Source organism: Musca autumnalis, unplaced genomic scaffold (assembly GCF_047663935.1).
Source record: "Musca autumnalis isolate F117 unplaced genomic scaffold, ASM4766393v1 scaffold_3, whole genome shotgun sequence".
Taxonomy (NCBI): Eukaryota; Metazoa; Arthropoda; class Insecta; order Diptera; family Muscidae; genus Musca; species Musca autumnalis.
In genome coordinates this window covers 246,787,771-246,803,794 of record NW_027411866.1, presented here as the reverse complement: position 1 = coordinate 246,803,794, position 16,024 = coordinate 246,787,771, and the positions used below count along the sequence as shown (strand labels likewise).

The 16,024-nt window shown below is 35.3% G+C and overlaps 1 protein-coding gene across 2 annotated transcripts in view; it reads right to left on the bottom strand.

Moving 5' to 3' along the window:
* Nucleotides 1-15,462, bottom strand: part of nAChRalpha7 (nicotinic Acetylcholine Receptor alpha7) — a 460,381-nt gene extending 444,919 nt beyond the window's left edge. For both annotated transcript variants that reach the window (XM_073977639.1, XM_073977640.1), the window contains exon 1: nt 15,326-15,462. In XM_073977639.1, the coding sequence (XP_073833740.1) occupies nt 15,326-15,343 (18 nt within the window). In that variant the 5' untranslated portion in view covers nt 15,344-15,462. The remainder of the gene's footprint in view (nt 1-15,325) is intronic.
* Nucleotides 15,463-16,024: the final 562 nt, after the last annotated feature.

The window sequence follows — 16,024 nt, the reverse complement described above, 5'->3', positions numbered from 1 at the left end:
AAGGATTATCAAGGCCATAAACGTGGATTTTTTAAAGAATATTTTTCAAGGATTATCAAGGCCATAAACGTGGATTTTTTAAAGAATATTTTTCAAGGATTATCAAGGCCATAAACGTGGATTTTTTAAAGAATATTTTTCAAGGATTATCAAGGCCATAAACGTGGATTTTTTAAAGAATATTTTTCAAGGATTATCAAGGCCATAAACGTGGATTTTTTAAAGAATATTTTTCAAGGATTATCAAGGCCATAAACGTGGATTTTTTAAAGAATATTTTTCAAGGATTATCAAGGCCATAAACGTGGATTTTTTAAAGAATATTTTTCAAGGATTATCAAGGCCATAAACGTGGATTTTTTAAAGAATATTTTTCAAGGATTATCAAGGCCATAAACGTGGATTTTTTAAAGAATATTTTTCAAGGATTATCAAGGCCATAAACGTGGATTTTTTAAAGAATATTTTTCAAGGATTATCAAGGCCATAAACGTGGATTTTTTAAAGAATATTTTTCAAGGATTATCAAGGCCATAAACGTGGATTTTTTAAAGAATATTTTTCAAGGATTATCAAGGCCATAAACGTGGATTTTTTAAAGAATATTTTTCAAGGATTATCAAGGCCATAAACGTGGATTTTTTAAAGAATATTTTTCAAGGATTATCAAGGCCATAAACGTGGATTTTTTAAAGAATATTTTTCAAGGATTATCAAGGCCATAAACGTGGATTTTTTAAAGAATATTTTTCAAGGATTATCAAGGCCATAAACGTGGATTTTTTAAAGAATATTTTTCAAGGATTATCAAGGCCATAAACGTGGATTTTTTAAAGAATATTTTTCAAGGATTATCAAGGCCATAAACGTGGATTTTTTAAAGAATATTTTTCAAGGATTATCAAGGCCATAAACGTGGATTTTTTAAAGAATATTTTTCAAGGATTATCAAGGCCATAAACGTGGATTTTTTAAAGAATATTTTTCAAGGATTATCAAGGCCATAATCGTGGATTTTTTAAAGAATATTTTTCAAGGATTATCAAGGCCATAAACGTGGATTTTTTAAAGAATATTTTTCAAGGATTATCAAGGCCATAAACGTGGATTTTTTAAAGAATATTTTTCAAGGATTATCAAGGCCATAAACGTGGATTTTTTAAAGAATATTTTTCAAGGATTATCAAGGCCATAAACGTGGATTTTTTAAAGAATATTTTTCAAGGATTATCAAGGCCATAAACGTGGATTTTTTAAAGAATATTTTTCAAGGATTATCAAGGCCATAAACGTGGATTTTTTAAAGAATACTTTTCAAGGATTATCAAGGCTATAAACGTGGATTTTTTAAAGAATATTTTTCAAGGATTATCAAGGCCATAAACGTGGATTTTTTAAAGAATATTTTTCAAGGATTATCAAGGCCATAAACGTGGATTTTTTAAAGAATACTTTTCAAGGATTATCAAGGCCATAAACGTGGATTTTTTAAAGAATATTTTTCAAGGATTATCAAGGCCATAAACGTGGATTTTTTAAAGAATATTTTTCAAGGATTATCAAGGCCATAAACGTGGATTTTTTAAAGAATATTTTTCAAGGATTATCAAGGCCATAAACGTGGATTTTTTAAAGAATATTTTTCAAGGATTATCAAGGCCATAAACGTGGATTTTTTAAAGAATATTTTTCAAGGATCATCAAGGCCATAAACGTTGATTTTTAAAAGAATATTTTTCAAGGATCAGCAAGGCCATAGACGTGGATTTTTTAAAGAATATTTTTCAAGGATCAGCAAGGCCATAGACGTGGATTTTTAAAGAATATTTTTCAAGGATCAGCAAGGCCATAGACGTGGATTTTTTAAAGAATATTTTTCAAGGATTAACAAGACCATAAAACGTAGATTTTTTAAAGAATATTTTTCAGGATTATCAAGGCCATAAACGTTGGTTTTTTTTTAAGAATATCTTTCAAGTATTATCAAGGCCATAAACGTGGATTTCTTAAAGAATATGTTTCAAGGATTATCAAGGCCATAAACGTGGGTTATTTTTAAGAATATTTTTCAAGGATTATCAAGGCCATAAACTTGGATTTTTGAAAGAATATTTTATAAGGATTATCAAGGCCATAAACGTGGATTTTTTAAAGAATATGTTTCAAGGATTATCAAGTCCATAAACGTGGATTTTTTAAAGAATATGTTTCAAGGATTATCAAGGCCATAAACGTGGGTTTTTTAAGAATATTTTTCAAGGATTATCAATGCCGTAAACGCGGATTTTTTTAACAATATTTGTAATGGATTATCAAGGCCATAAACGTGGATTTTTTTAAATAATATTTTTCAAGGATTATCAAGGCAATAAACGTGTATTCTTTAAAGAATACTTTTCAAGGATTATCAAGGCAACAACCGTGTATTCTTTGAAGAATATTTTTCAAGGATTATCAAGGCAACAAACGTGTATTCTTTGAAGAATATTTTTGAAGGACATAAACTTGAATTTTTCAAAGAATATTTTTTTAAGGTCATAAACGTTAATTTTTAAAGAATATTTTACAAGGATTATCCCTTGATAATCATAAATGTGGATTTTTTAAAGAATATTTTTCAATGCCACAAACGTGGATTTTTTAACGAATATTTTCCAAGGATTATCAAGGCCATAAACGTGGGTTTTCTAAAGAATATTTTTCAGGGATTATCAAGGCCATAAACGTGGATTTTTTAAAGAATATTTTTCAAGGATTATCAAGGCCATAAACGTGGATTTTTTAAAGAATATTTTTCAAGGATTATCAAGGCCATAAACGTGGATTTTTTAAAGAATATTTTATAAAGATTATCAAGGCCATAAACGTGGATTTTTTAAAGAATATTTTATAAAGATTATCAAGGCCATAAACGTGGATTTTTTTAAAGAATATTTTATAAAGATTATCAAGGCCATAAACGTGGATTTTTTAAAGAATATTTTATAAAGATTATCAAGGCCATAAACGTGGATTTTTTAAAGAATATTTTATAAAGATTATCAAGGCCATAAACGTGGATTTTTTAAAGAATATTTTATAAAGATTATCAAGGCCATAAACGTGGATTTTTTAAAGAATATTTTATAAAGATTATCAAGGCCATAAACGTGGATTTTTTAAAGAATATTTTATAAAGATTATCAAGGCCATAAACGTGGATTTTTTAAAGAATATTTTATAAAGATTATCAAGGCCATAAACGTGGATTTTTTAAAGAATATTTTTCAAGGATTATCAAGGCCATAAACGTGGATTTTTTAAAGAATATTTTATAAAGATTATCAAGGCCATAAACGTGGATTTTTTAAAGAATATTTTATAAAGATTATCAAGGCCATAAACGTGGATTTTTTAAAGAATATTTTATAAAGATTATCAAGGCCATAAACGTGGATTTTTTTAAAGAATATTTTTCAAGGATTATCAAGGCCATAAACGTGGATTTTTTAAAGAATATTTTTCAAGGGTTATCAAGGCCATAAACGTGAATTTTTAAAGAATATTTTTCAAGGATTATCAAGGCCATAAACGTGGATTTTTTAAAGAATATTTTTCAAGGATTATCAAGGCCATAAACGTGGATTTTTTAAAGAATGTTTTTCAAGGATTATCAAGGCCATAAACGTGGATTTTTTAAAGAATATTTTTCAAGGACTATCAAAACCATAAACGTGGATTTTTTATAGAATATTGTTTAAGGATTATTAAGGCCATAAACGTGGATTTTTTATAGAATATTTTTTAAGGATTATTAAGGCCATAAACGTGGATTTTTTATAGAATATTTTTCAAGGATTATCAAGGCCATAAACGTGGATTCTTTAAAGAATATTTTTCAAGGATTATCAAGGCCATAAACGTGGATTCTTTAAAGAATATTTTTCAAGAATTATCAAAGCCATAAACGTGGATTTTTTGAAGAATATTTATATAGGATTATCAAGGCCATAAACGTGAATATTTTAAAGAATATTTTTCATGGATTATCAAGGCCATAAACGTGAATATTTTAAGGAATGTTTTTGATGGATTATCAAGGCCATAAACGTGGATTTTTTAAAGAATATTTTTCAAGGATTATCAAGGCCATAAACGTGGATTTTTTAAAGAATATTTTTCAAGGATTATCAAGGCCATAAACGTGGATTTTTTAAAGAATATTTTTCAAGGATTATCAAGGCTATAAACGTGAATTTTATAAAGAATATTTTTCAAGGATTATCAAGGCCATAAACGTGGATTTTTTAAAGAATATTTTTCAAGGATTATCAAGGCCATAAACGTGGATTTTTTAAAGAATATTTTTCAAAGATTATCAAGGCCATAAACGTGGTTTTTTAAAGAATATTTTTCAAGGATTATCAAGGCCATAAACGTGGTTTTTTAAAGAATATTTTTCAAGGATTATCAAGGCCATAAACGTGGATTTTTTAAAGAATATTTTTCAAGGATTATCAAGGCCATAAACGTGAATTTTTAAAGAATATTTTTCAAAGATTATCAAGGCCATAAACGTGGATTTTTTAAAGAATATTTTTCAAGGATTATCAAGGCCATAAACGTGGATTTTTTAAAGAATATTTTTCAAGGATTATCAAGGCCATAAACGTGGATTTTTTAAAGAATATTTTTCAAGGACTATCAAAACCATAAACGTGGATTTTTTATAGAATATTTTTTAAGGATTATTAAGGCCATAAACGTGGATTTTTTATAGAATATTTTTTAAGGATTATTAAGGCCATAAACGTGGATTTTTTATAGAATATTTTTCAAGGATTATCAAGGCCATAAACGTGGATTCTTTAAAGAATATTTTTCAAGAATTATCAAAGCCATAAACGTGTATTTTTTAAAGAATATTTTTCAAGAATTATCAATGCCATAAACGTGGATTTTTTGAAGAATATTTATATAGGATTATCAAGGCCATAAACGTGAATATTTTAAAGAATATTTTTCATGGATTATCAAGGCCATAAACGTGAATATTTTAAGGAATGTTTTTGATGGATTATCAAGGCCATAAACGTGGATTTTTTAAAGAATATTTTCAAGGATTATCAAAGCCATAAACGTGTTTTTTTAAACAATAATTTTCATATTTGCATATTTTCAAGACACAAGACAACTTTGCCCTGATTGAATTTATCCCCAATTTCCATAATACGAACCATTGCAATCATTTGATTATTTCTTAATTCGTTTGACTTGAACTATCATCAAGAAAATCTCGAAATCCTTTTTCAAAGTCAAAAAGGCAGATAGGTGTAATGTAATCTCTTTCGAACTGTCAAATTCAATTACCCCTCGAAAAAAACTCTTTGACAGATTCAGCAACAAAAGAAAATGAAAAGGTATAAAAATCACACACAATTACATACACACAGTGACTCGCTGATGGAAGAAAGCCTAAAGGTCTTTAAGGCAAACAAGTCACCCACTCACGACACTTGTTAGGAAACGGAACAAAATTAAATCAAAAAGATTTCTATGAGAGTCATGGGACTACAACAAAAACATAGACAAGCAGGCTTACAAAGGTAGGGGTACAAACAACAAGAAAATCCCATAGACTTCAAGCCAAAAAAAAAAAAAAAAACGAGAAGGCAATCTGTGAATGAAATACGCTTAGAAGGTGAGTCATAATGTGTGTCCTCGCAACGACGACGACGACGATTTGGTTCATATTCCCATTCGTTATGCCATGTCACGGATATGGGTTTGCTGGTTGCGGAAGCCTTTACCACTTAAGTGGAGATTTAAGATAGAAGAACAAAAATGTCTTCGTTTTTGGGGGTTTTTTTGGTGTTATTGGGCTAACAAAAGAACAGGATTTGGATAAAAGAAGATTGCAATATGAATCATGGGAATGACAAATACATAGAAATGGTATGTTATCCTCACCAAAAAAGAAGACCTGCACACACATAGCTTGTCTGCAAAATTACATCCTCTTAACAAAGTACAAATATTTATACAGCGAATCCATATAACACCTGCTGGTTGGTGGCCTTAGGCCTACATCAGAAAAAGTAAAAATGGTATCATGACTGAAAATAGCTGGAAACCAGTCAGACACAAACAAAAAAGCGCTGCAAACATTTTATTGTACGATGAAACGGAATTTGCCCAAAACCAAAAGCAGCAGAGTCAAAGTAAAGACTAACAGCCATATTACATTTACTATACAATTTCGATGGCCTCAAGTTAAGTTTGCCAGCCTTAAAGACCTAGCGCTTCACTTGTTGGAAAATGGCGAAATGTGTGTGTGCGCTTTATGTCCTTGTTAGTAAAAAGAATTTGGTTTGTTTGTGTATGCTGGTGGAAATAATAAACCAATTTTTTGGGTAATGCAATCATGCAGTTTTATCATCGTGATTATAGTCCTTAAATTTAAAAAGACTATCATATATTTTTGATGAAAGGATTTAAACCAGGATCAATTGCGGTGTTGGCCTTTATGTTCTTTGAAACAATGTTCTTATGAAGACCACCCTTAAACTTTTGTGAAGGAGGTAGCTGGAGGAATGTACTGGATCCAATTTTGAAAGCCATTACTTTCGATAGTTTGCGTGACAAACATCTACTTTAATTGTTCACCGTAGAATTTTTTGATCTTTTGTATCCTTATGTCCGGAAGCTTGGACTTGCCACGAACAAAATTTTATAATTCTAATCAGAATCACAAGCGTTACTTCAGATGAAAATTTCAAAAAATTCTTCAAATAACCCTAAACTGTACATGAGCGAAAATGTTTAACTTTTGTGAGAAAGTTACCCGAAGTAGTTGACCGATAAAGGCCACCCTCGAACTTGATCTAAGTTTGGTAAAATAATTCTGATGTGCAAAGTTTGGAAAAATGTCCGTTACTCCTTTAACCAACCATTTTAGTTGGTCACAGTAGGATTTGTAAGAGCTTTTGGACTGTTATGTCAGGAAACAAGGACATGCCCACGAAAGGATCAAAGAGGACATTCTGTAAAACTTTCAAAACAATCGTCGAACAGATCATAAACTGCACTTTAGCGAAAATTTTTGAACTTTTGTGACGCAGGTGCATTAGGTGTTGTTGGCGTCCTCCTCCTGCAACCTCCCCAAAAAAGTTCAACATTTTTCGTTAAAATGTTGAGCACGATAAATGTCGAAGGAATCTTTACCCAATGTAAGCTGTTATTTGAAGCGTTAGGATGCGTACAACGTTTTGCTGAAAAATTGTAAGAAAAGCGGAGGAGAAGGACTTGCCTTCCTTGTCCACCAGACTGTCTAGTACAGAACTAACTCGCTTGAGCTTGACTCTACTGACCCATATATGGAATGTATGGCTGTAGCAATAATGTTTGGGTCTGCCGAGGTCGGGTTGCTTTATGTGTACACAACGCCGACGGATATTTGTGCCCTCCGTTATATACCTGATATTAGTCCGCTTTTGCAGGATAATATCAATACAGCGCTGGCCGAGCAAATTGATAGCTCCAAATTTTACACGGTGAACGAAAACGCTCCTACGAAGATATGATATGTTAGATTGTCAGTGATGTCTGTCATTGTGGCACACGGTCTGCAAATGCAGCCGCTGGCTACATACCTTCTGGTCGAATTCTCCAAATTAGACAACATTTTCCAGCAGAGGCGACGGGACAAGCGAATGAGGGTGATGAGTTCCGTCGCACGAACCCTGAGGGCCTAAAGGATTAGATAACATACTCTTGAAGTCAACAGGGTAGTTGGTGAATATAAGCAGAAAATGTGGCTAGACCACGGAGAAAGAAATATGATAGAATGACTGCTACATCCAACGGTGTGACAATAACAGTTATTTTAACCGACTGTCTTTAGATCACCTCGAGAGTGATAGGCCGAAGAGAAGTGTGCTATGCTGCATAAAAGGTGGTACCACCACAATAGCATCCGCAACGCGAAATAATCCTAGGCGTTGGACGGAATCTCAACGGTAATGCTTAAGTCTGGACCTGGAATTGGCAAGTGCCCTCAATCAATCGTTAACCACCCATATTGTACCAGTAGTCAGGAAATATAGCAGGGTTGTCTGACTACTAATGTCAGACAAGGATATCAGCAGAGGTAAATCGTACAGTAGCAAAGATTCTAGAGGCGTTACTCCTCCCCATGATAAGAAGCAGTTTCCAAGCTGTCCAACATCAGCATCGATTCCAGAAAATTCGCAGCACTACAACAGCATTACACCCCATATCCATATATGTATCTGTCGGGTATTGAACCAGAAGTGGCCGTGCGACCAGACCTTCCAGGTAGCATAGAGATAGTAATGTATGCGGATGACGTTGTTGGGTCCTATCGTTGATAACATACATATGTAATAGGCAAAATAAATACAAAGCTTTTTCCATTTGAGGAATATGAAAATATTTGCCGATAAATCCACTGCCACACTGTTTACACCATGGATGGCTGAAATTAGGCTCTCTCTGAAGATATTGGTCGATGTTGCCCAGATTCCGACAACAAACTACCCCAAAATATTGAGTGTAACGTTCGAGCATGTTTAAGGCGTTTGGGCAAGCCAATGACATTTAAAACAAGATCGGAAGTAGGAGCAAGGTCCTGCAGTTGCTGGTCGCCAGCACTTCGGTTGCCAACAAAAAAAACTTTTTTGAGTTCTTACAAAGCAATAGGCCTGTGGTAAGCTATGCATCGACAATGTGGTATGCAAATATTAATACTACGCAATGGAAGAATATTCAAACCTGCCAATTAACTCCTCATGACATCATGGGAAGACGAAGATTTTACAGGTGCAACAGCACAATAAGATGTTGTCGATGCAGTACCTGCTTGGGTGTTAATGTCGTAAGCATCCCTGTCTGGTGGACAACCTTCCCCCCACCCAGACACGTCATATGTATGATATGGGTAGAGGAAGGGGTCCAAAGGTACATGCAAGGACCCCTAGATCAAGAAGTATATCAGGCAGGACTGAATAGTATTGACACTGATGTTGCTACGCATGCAGTACAAAGGTAAAATGAGAATGCCGCACATGGAGACCACCCCCATTTATCGCAGCGAAAGAACGCCAACCGCCAAGGCAAATACTAGTGGTTTTAGCCCAGTTAAAATCTGGACGATGCAGCCGCCTCAATTCTAGTTGGGCACGAGTTCATGACACAATACCCTTTTCAGCTGTCCAGCTAACCCCATTCATCAGTCTCCTGATTTGTTATATACGCGGCCTATCTAGGTTGCAGAATTTTTGAATCTGAATTTTTGAAACCAGAACCCGATAACTGAAAAGGATATACGAATGAACATATTTGGACGAATCGGATTAATCCCCTTACCTTCATAGATCCTTAGCCTTAGGCTAACGGGTGTTTATACGTATTTGAAATAATTTTTTTAAACCCTAAGTATGTTGCAGATCCCACCTACATAAAGAAAAAAAACGGTACCTGGTCAGAAATCTCTTGAAATCCTTCTTACGACGCACTTCCCCGAAGAGCAAGCCAATACAGCTATAAATAAAGACAACATTGAAGACGAAAAGATAGTAAGTCCGAGTAAAGTCGCATGGCTATTAACAGCTTCTCTCCCTACAAATCTCAGGGGTCAGATGGTATTATACCAAAAAATGCTTTAAAGCGTGGAGAGCATAATTAACCCTTGGTTAGAACACATCTAAACTAGATGGGTACTAACCCTAAACTACGTCGCTACGAGTTGGAGACAGGTAAAGGCTGTTTTCATACCCAAAGCTGGAAAACGTAGTCACGAAAATGCTAAAGACTTTAGACCCATAAGTCTCTCATCAGTTGTGCTTAAAACACTCGAAAGGCTTATCGATGTGTATATTCGAGAAAAGATGGAGAACTCAGATAACATATCTTCAAGCCAACACGCTTACCTTAAAGGACGCTCGACAGACACAGCCCTACATGATGTCGTTACGACTAACAACACACCTTAGCCGCCTTTTTGGATATAGAAGGCGGCTTCAACAACGTTAGCACCTCAGCAATAGAACAAGCTCTATATAACTTCGGCGTGGAACCATTTATTAGTGCAGAGCAGAGTCATTAATGCCACACTGGGAAGTAGCATGCTGTCGAAGCACGTAAATCGAGGAACTCCACAGGGAGGGGTGATCTCCTGCTTTGGCTCCTTGTGATTAATGAAATCCTAAGCAAACTTGACCATATGGGGATTAAGATGGTTGCTTATGCGGACGATGTGTTAATGCTCGTCTCTGGTTTATTTCCGTCCGTGCTGAGTGACATCATGAGCGGAGCCCTGAAATCACTGGATACTTGGGCCACAAGAAGTGGGGTGAATCCAGGGAAAACTGAGATGGTGCTATTTACTACAAAAACCAACTATACAATCACCAATCTTCCATGACTACGAGGTCAAGAAATACCTCTATCAGATCACGCAAAATACCTTGGCGTTATCCTAGATTCAAAACTGTCATGGAAACGTAACATCAAACATCGTGCATACTACACATGTCGCAAAATGTTTGGGAGCCGCTGGGGCCTCAAACCCAAAATGGTGTTATGGATGTACACCAGCATAATAAGACCAATACTCACTTATGGAGCACTAATTTGGTGGCCAACAGTGGGAAAGAAAACAATTCAGAGAAAACTATACAGCATACAATGATCGGTATGCATCGGGGTGACAGGGGCAATGAGAACTTGTCCGGCTGAAGTCCTCAATACAATGATGCATATACTGCCAATAGATATACACATCAAAGCAAATGAGGCCTGCAATGCAGCAAGGCTATGAGCTCTAGGAACGTGGAGAGACAGAGCTTACGGACATGCCTGGGTGCTTCTCAAACTACCGGGAAAAATAGCAACTAATGCTGAATACTGCACATCTGCAATAACTTTTGGTCAGCATTTTAAAGTTTAATTTCCAAGCAGGAAAGAATGGAAAAATAGAACTCCAGGCTGGATATAATTTACCAACATACTATAATGGAATAACAATCTCTACCCGAGTGGTGCGTTTATCAAAACGATATATTTTAACATACTAATTGAGGCTACGAAGGTTATAGCCACCACTTAAACCAACCAACCAGGTTTGGACGAAATCCGTTTCAGACAATTTTGCAGTTGAATTAGCCATGTCCGTCCGTCTGTCTGGGCTGGAACGCACGATAACTCTCTTACGGATCAACCAATACGGTCCAAAAGTTGGCCCTCGTAATATTTTGTCCAAACATAGATCAAGTTCGAAGATGGGTCATATGGGCCCGCTGCCTTGGGTACATCCCCCCAAAAGTTAAACATTTGTTTGCAACTTGTGTTCGCTGCCTTATTACGATGTTATATGTTTTTCAGAGAAAGTCCATACCTATTGAAGAAACGGCCAAAAGGTGTAAAAACCCCTATGGCAACATGTGTAGGGGCTGGACCACACAATAACTCTCGAGCGGATCAGCCAATTCAGTAAAAAATTTGGCCTTTTGTCATAATTTTGTTTAAGTTCGACCATAAGCCATATGGACGACTCCTTCTGGTACCTCCCTTACAAAATTTCAAAACTTTTTGCTAAAATGGTACTCACGACAACTCTCGTAGGCAGTAACAGAGTTGATCCATAATATTTGTTCTCCTTTCTCCCGAAAGGTGTAAAAACCCATATGGCACAACGTATTGTGGCTGGAGTGCAAGATAACTTTGAAACGGATCAGTCCATTCGTTTCAAAATTTGGCCTTCATATTATTTTGTCCTAACTTAGTTTATGTTCGAAAATGCACAATATAGGTCCACACTTTCCGTTACCTCCACCCAAAGGTTACGTACACGCTATATCTGTTGAACAGAGCAACCTATTTGGTCCAAACTTTGAATATCCTTATATTATGTCCGAATGTGTTTTAAATTCGAAAATGGTCCATATCGGCGTTCTCCTTAGGGTACCTCCCACACAAAGTTCAACATTTTTGTTTAAGTTGCAGTTTAGGTTATATTCGAAAAATCGTTGGAAATTATACAGATGTCTGTGGTCCTGTTTACAGCAATATTATGTTTTTCGTGGGTAAGTCCAGACAAAGTGGTCCAAAAGTTCTAAGTTATACGGTGACAACTGAAATGACAAGTGGGCGCTATATCTATGGAGAAAATTGGCTCCACTTCCGTGCCTCCTTTAGGTACCACCTCCGCAACACTTTTCACCTTTCATCCAAATATATATTTGTTGTCGGCAAGTTCATATTTCCTAAAAGGCCCACAAAATCTAAAAACCAACTGCTAGGTTCAATTCACACAATCTGAGGGTATATTTCTGTCGCCATTAAGCTCGACTCCAACGAGAGATTAATTAAAACAAGTAAAAAGGTGTCAGTCGGCTTTGCCGACAGATATATACCCTCAGCCTATGTGAATTGGAACTTTCATCATTTAGGGTCTTTTCAGAATTTTGTGGCACTTTTTGGACATTTGAACTTGCCGAAAAAAATGTGGATTAGAATTAAAGTTCAAAAGTTTTGCGGAGGGGGGAATAGACCGACATAGTGCATTACGGAAGTAGATCTTATTTTGAGAGTCATATATATTCGATAGATATCGCGCCCACTAGTCGTTTCAGTGGGTTATCGTACACCTGTTGGACCAGTATGCCAGGAAGCATGGACTTGTCCACGGAAAACATAATATGGCTGTACATCATCGGTATGAATTTCAAAAGGATTTTCGAACAGACCCTAAACTGCACTTAGACATAAAGTTGAACTTTTGTGGCGGAGGTATCCTAAGGAGAGGACCGATATGGGCCATTCTAGAAGTTAAACTAAGATTGGACAAAATATGACGAAGGCCAAATTTTGGACCAAATCGGTCTATCGGTTCGAGAGTGATTGTGCTCTCCAACTACTACATATGGTGTAATAGGGGTTTTTTACAACTTTCGGGCTGTTTTCCCAAGAAGTATGGACTTGCCACTGAAATAATTTTTACCGCTGTAACTGAGACAGCGATTGCAAGTTGCTTCAGCAGAAATCAAAGTTAGTCAAGAGCAGGTCTTAAAGTGAACTTATCCGAAATTTTGTGTGGGAGGTACCTGAAGGAACGGACAAATATAGTCCATATTCAAACCTGATCTATATCTGGTAGATAAATTAGGATGCGTAAAGTATGGACCAAATCGGTCACTCCCTTCAAGAGTTATCGTGCGCACAATTTTTCCGAACATGTTTGAACTTTTGTGGGGGAGGTACCTGTAGGAGTGAACCTAACTTAAACTAAGTTTGGTCAAAATATTATGAAGGCCAAATTTTTGATCGAATCGGCAGATCCGTTCGAGAGTTATCTTGCGCTCCAACCACTACACACGGTGTCATATGGGTTTTTTGAACCTTTCAGGCTATTTTGTCAGGAAGTAGGGGTTTCCCCCTGATGAAACTTGTATGAGGGGCCGTGAATACAAGATGCTACTACAAAAATCAAAACGATTCGAGAGCAGGCCCTAAACTGAACTTTTCCGAAATTTTGTGTGGGAGGTACCAGAAGGAGTGGACCGAGTGAGTCCATATTGGAACCTTATCTAAGTCTGGTGGAAATTTCACGATGTGCAAAGTATGGACCAAATCGGTTACTCCCTTCAAGATTTATCGTGCGCACAAATTTTCCGAACATTTTCGAACCTTTGTGGGGGAGGTACAGGAAGAAGTGGACCAATATAACCCATCTTCGAACTTAAACTAAGTTTGGACAAAATATTACGAAAGCCAAATTTTGGACCGAATCGGTTGATCCGTTCGAGAGTTATCGTGCGCTCCAGCCAGAAGACGGACGGACATGGCTAAATCAACTCCAAATATTCTGAAACACATTTCGTCCAAACATAAAATTATTTCGATGAGGCAAATTTTGCCCGTATGAAAGCGTATATAGCCTCGTTAGCATAAATGCTGAGGGTATATTTATTATTAAAAATGATCTTCGCCCCAATAGACAAAATTTTCAAATAAAATCATGAAAGTTATTTGTTGATTACACATATTTTCAGAATACGACGGTCAATAGCACGATGCTAATTTTTAAGCTTGAAAATATAAAGCCTGAATGAAAAATTTCAGTTGGAATTTTAACATATAAAAGATCATTATGATGTTAATTTAATATTCATTTGAATGTCCTTAAATATCCTTCAAATAGTTTCTGCTGAATATTTCATAAAACTGTAACGAATTTATTTTTAAAATTGTCCTCAGGCCCATGCAAATAACCAATGAATATTTTATGGTGTTAATCTTTACATTATTACTCACAATATTGCCTCAGACACCAATGATGATAATGGCATAGTTTTATATACATATATACATACGTACATGCCAAGCTTTGTAACCTTTATAGGACCCCAAAGTCTTCATAAAAGCAAGTCAATTTAGTTGTAAGAATCCAAAACTGGTAAAACAACACAACTACTTACATTTCAACTTTGTGTCTAAAGACTATGAAGAACAGACGGACATATGTACATTAATACCCCACAACAACAACAACACTTGAAACAAGTGTGCAACATATCATGTTCATTGTTTATGGTCTCAAAAGTATTTTAAAATTGGCAATTAGTTAATTACTGCTGCTACTACTGCTGTTGCTGAGCAAGAAAAGTGTGAAAGAATGAAGGACTACAAGTACAACAATGTAAGAAGTAATTATCCTTTCATAGTTTCATGCTCATGTTTCTCGCTTTGTTATGTGTTTTTCTTAATGTCAGTGTATTTAGCTATTTTAGTCTTACTTGTCATCATCATCCCCATCATCAGCATCACCCTCATCTTGGTTGTCCTTCTCATGATTACGGTCTTAGTTAGCCCAAGTGTCATGTGGGTTAAATAAAAGGCTAAGACTTTTGCTTTCTATTTGTCTAACCAAAAACAGAAATAGAATTAACAAGGAGAAAAAAGTAAGAAAGCAAAAAATGTTCCTTCTCTCACCACAGTACAAGAGCAAAATTAAACACTCTCCGGTACTTTGGGTACAAGTACAAGGAAAAACAAACATGTCATTGTGTTCTTAAAGTGTCATACTTTATGTTAGAAATAAGAATGTGTAGGTGTATGGGTGTGTGTGTTCAGCTGAAAACACCATGAGAAACAACTAAAACCGCCAAAGGAAATTTTTGCAAGTGATATTTCCGGCAAAACTGTCGCACCGCACCGTCCACCTAAGTTTTCACACCAAAGAGAAAAGTGGCAAACAAAACCCATAATAAGAAAAAGAGCAAAACAAGAAATAACAAAACTAAAAATAACAACGACAACAACTTACCACATCAATTATCTGCATTAAGGTCAGACCGAAACTTAATTGCAGTGGATCGGATTCATTAACAACGGGTCGCTCTAAACTGTTGTAATTATCTAAGAGTGCATGTAATAAACGTTTTTCATGAGGTCCCGCCGATGATGCTGCAAAAGAATGAAAGAGAAAAACAAATAAGTAAAAAACATTTAATAAAAGAATAATTAAAATTGAATGACAAGCATTTATTTAAGTGTTTTCGTTTTGTTAAGAGAGTTGACTTGACATTTCAAATAATTTCCTTGGTTTTGTTTATTTATGCACAAGACTATTCCCCAAAAAATTGTTTTTTTCTAAATTAGTCATCTATAATAATGTGTTTTGTTCATTCGTATTAGAACAAAAAAAAAAAAAAAAAAAATAATAATAATCAGATAGTCCTGTTGAAGGCTAAATACATTCAGCCTATGACAGTGCGAAACAAGTAAAAAGTACCAGACCACTTTGCAGACAAAGATATACCGTCAGCATGTGCGAATGCAGACTTTAATAAACGGACAGTGAAAGGTAACAAATACAAAATGCTTTTGCCGGTTTTTGGACGTATAAACTTGCCTACAAAACAAGTAAAAAAGTGTCAGTCGGCTTTGCCGACAGATATATACCCTCAGCCAATCTGAAGTGAAACTATCACCTACGGACAGATCGTATGTATTTCAGGTCTTT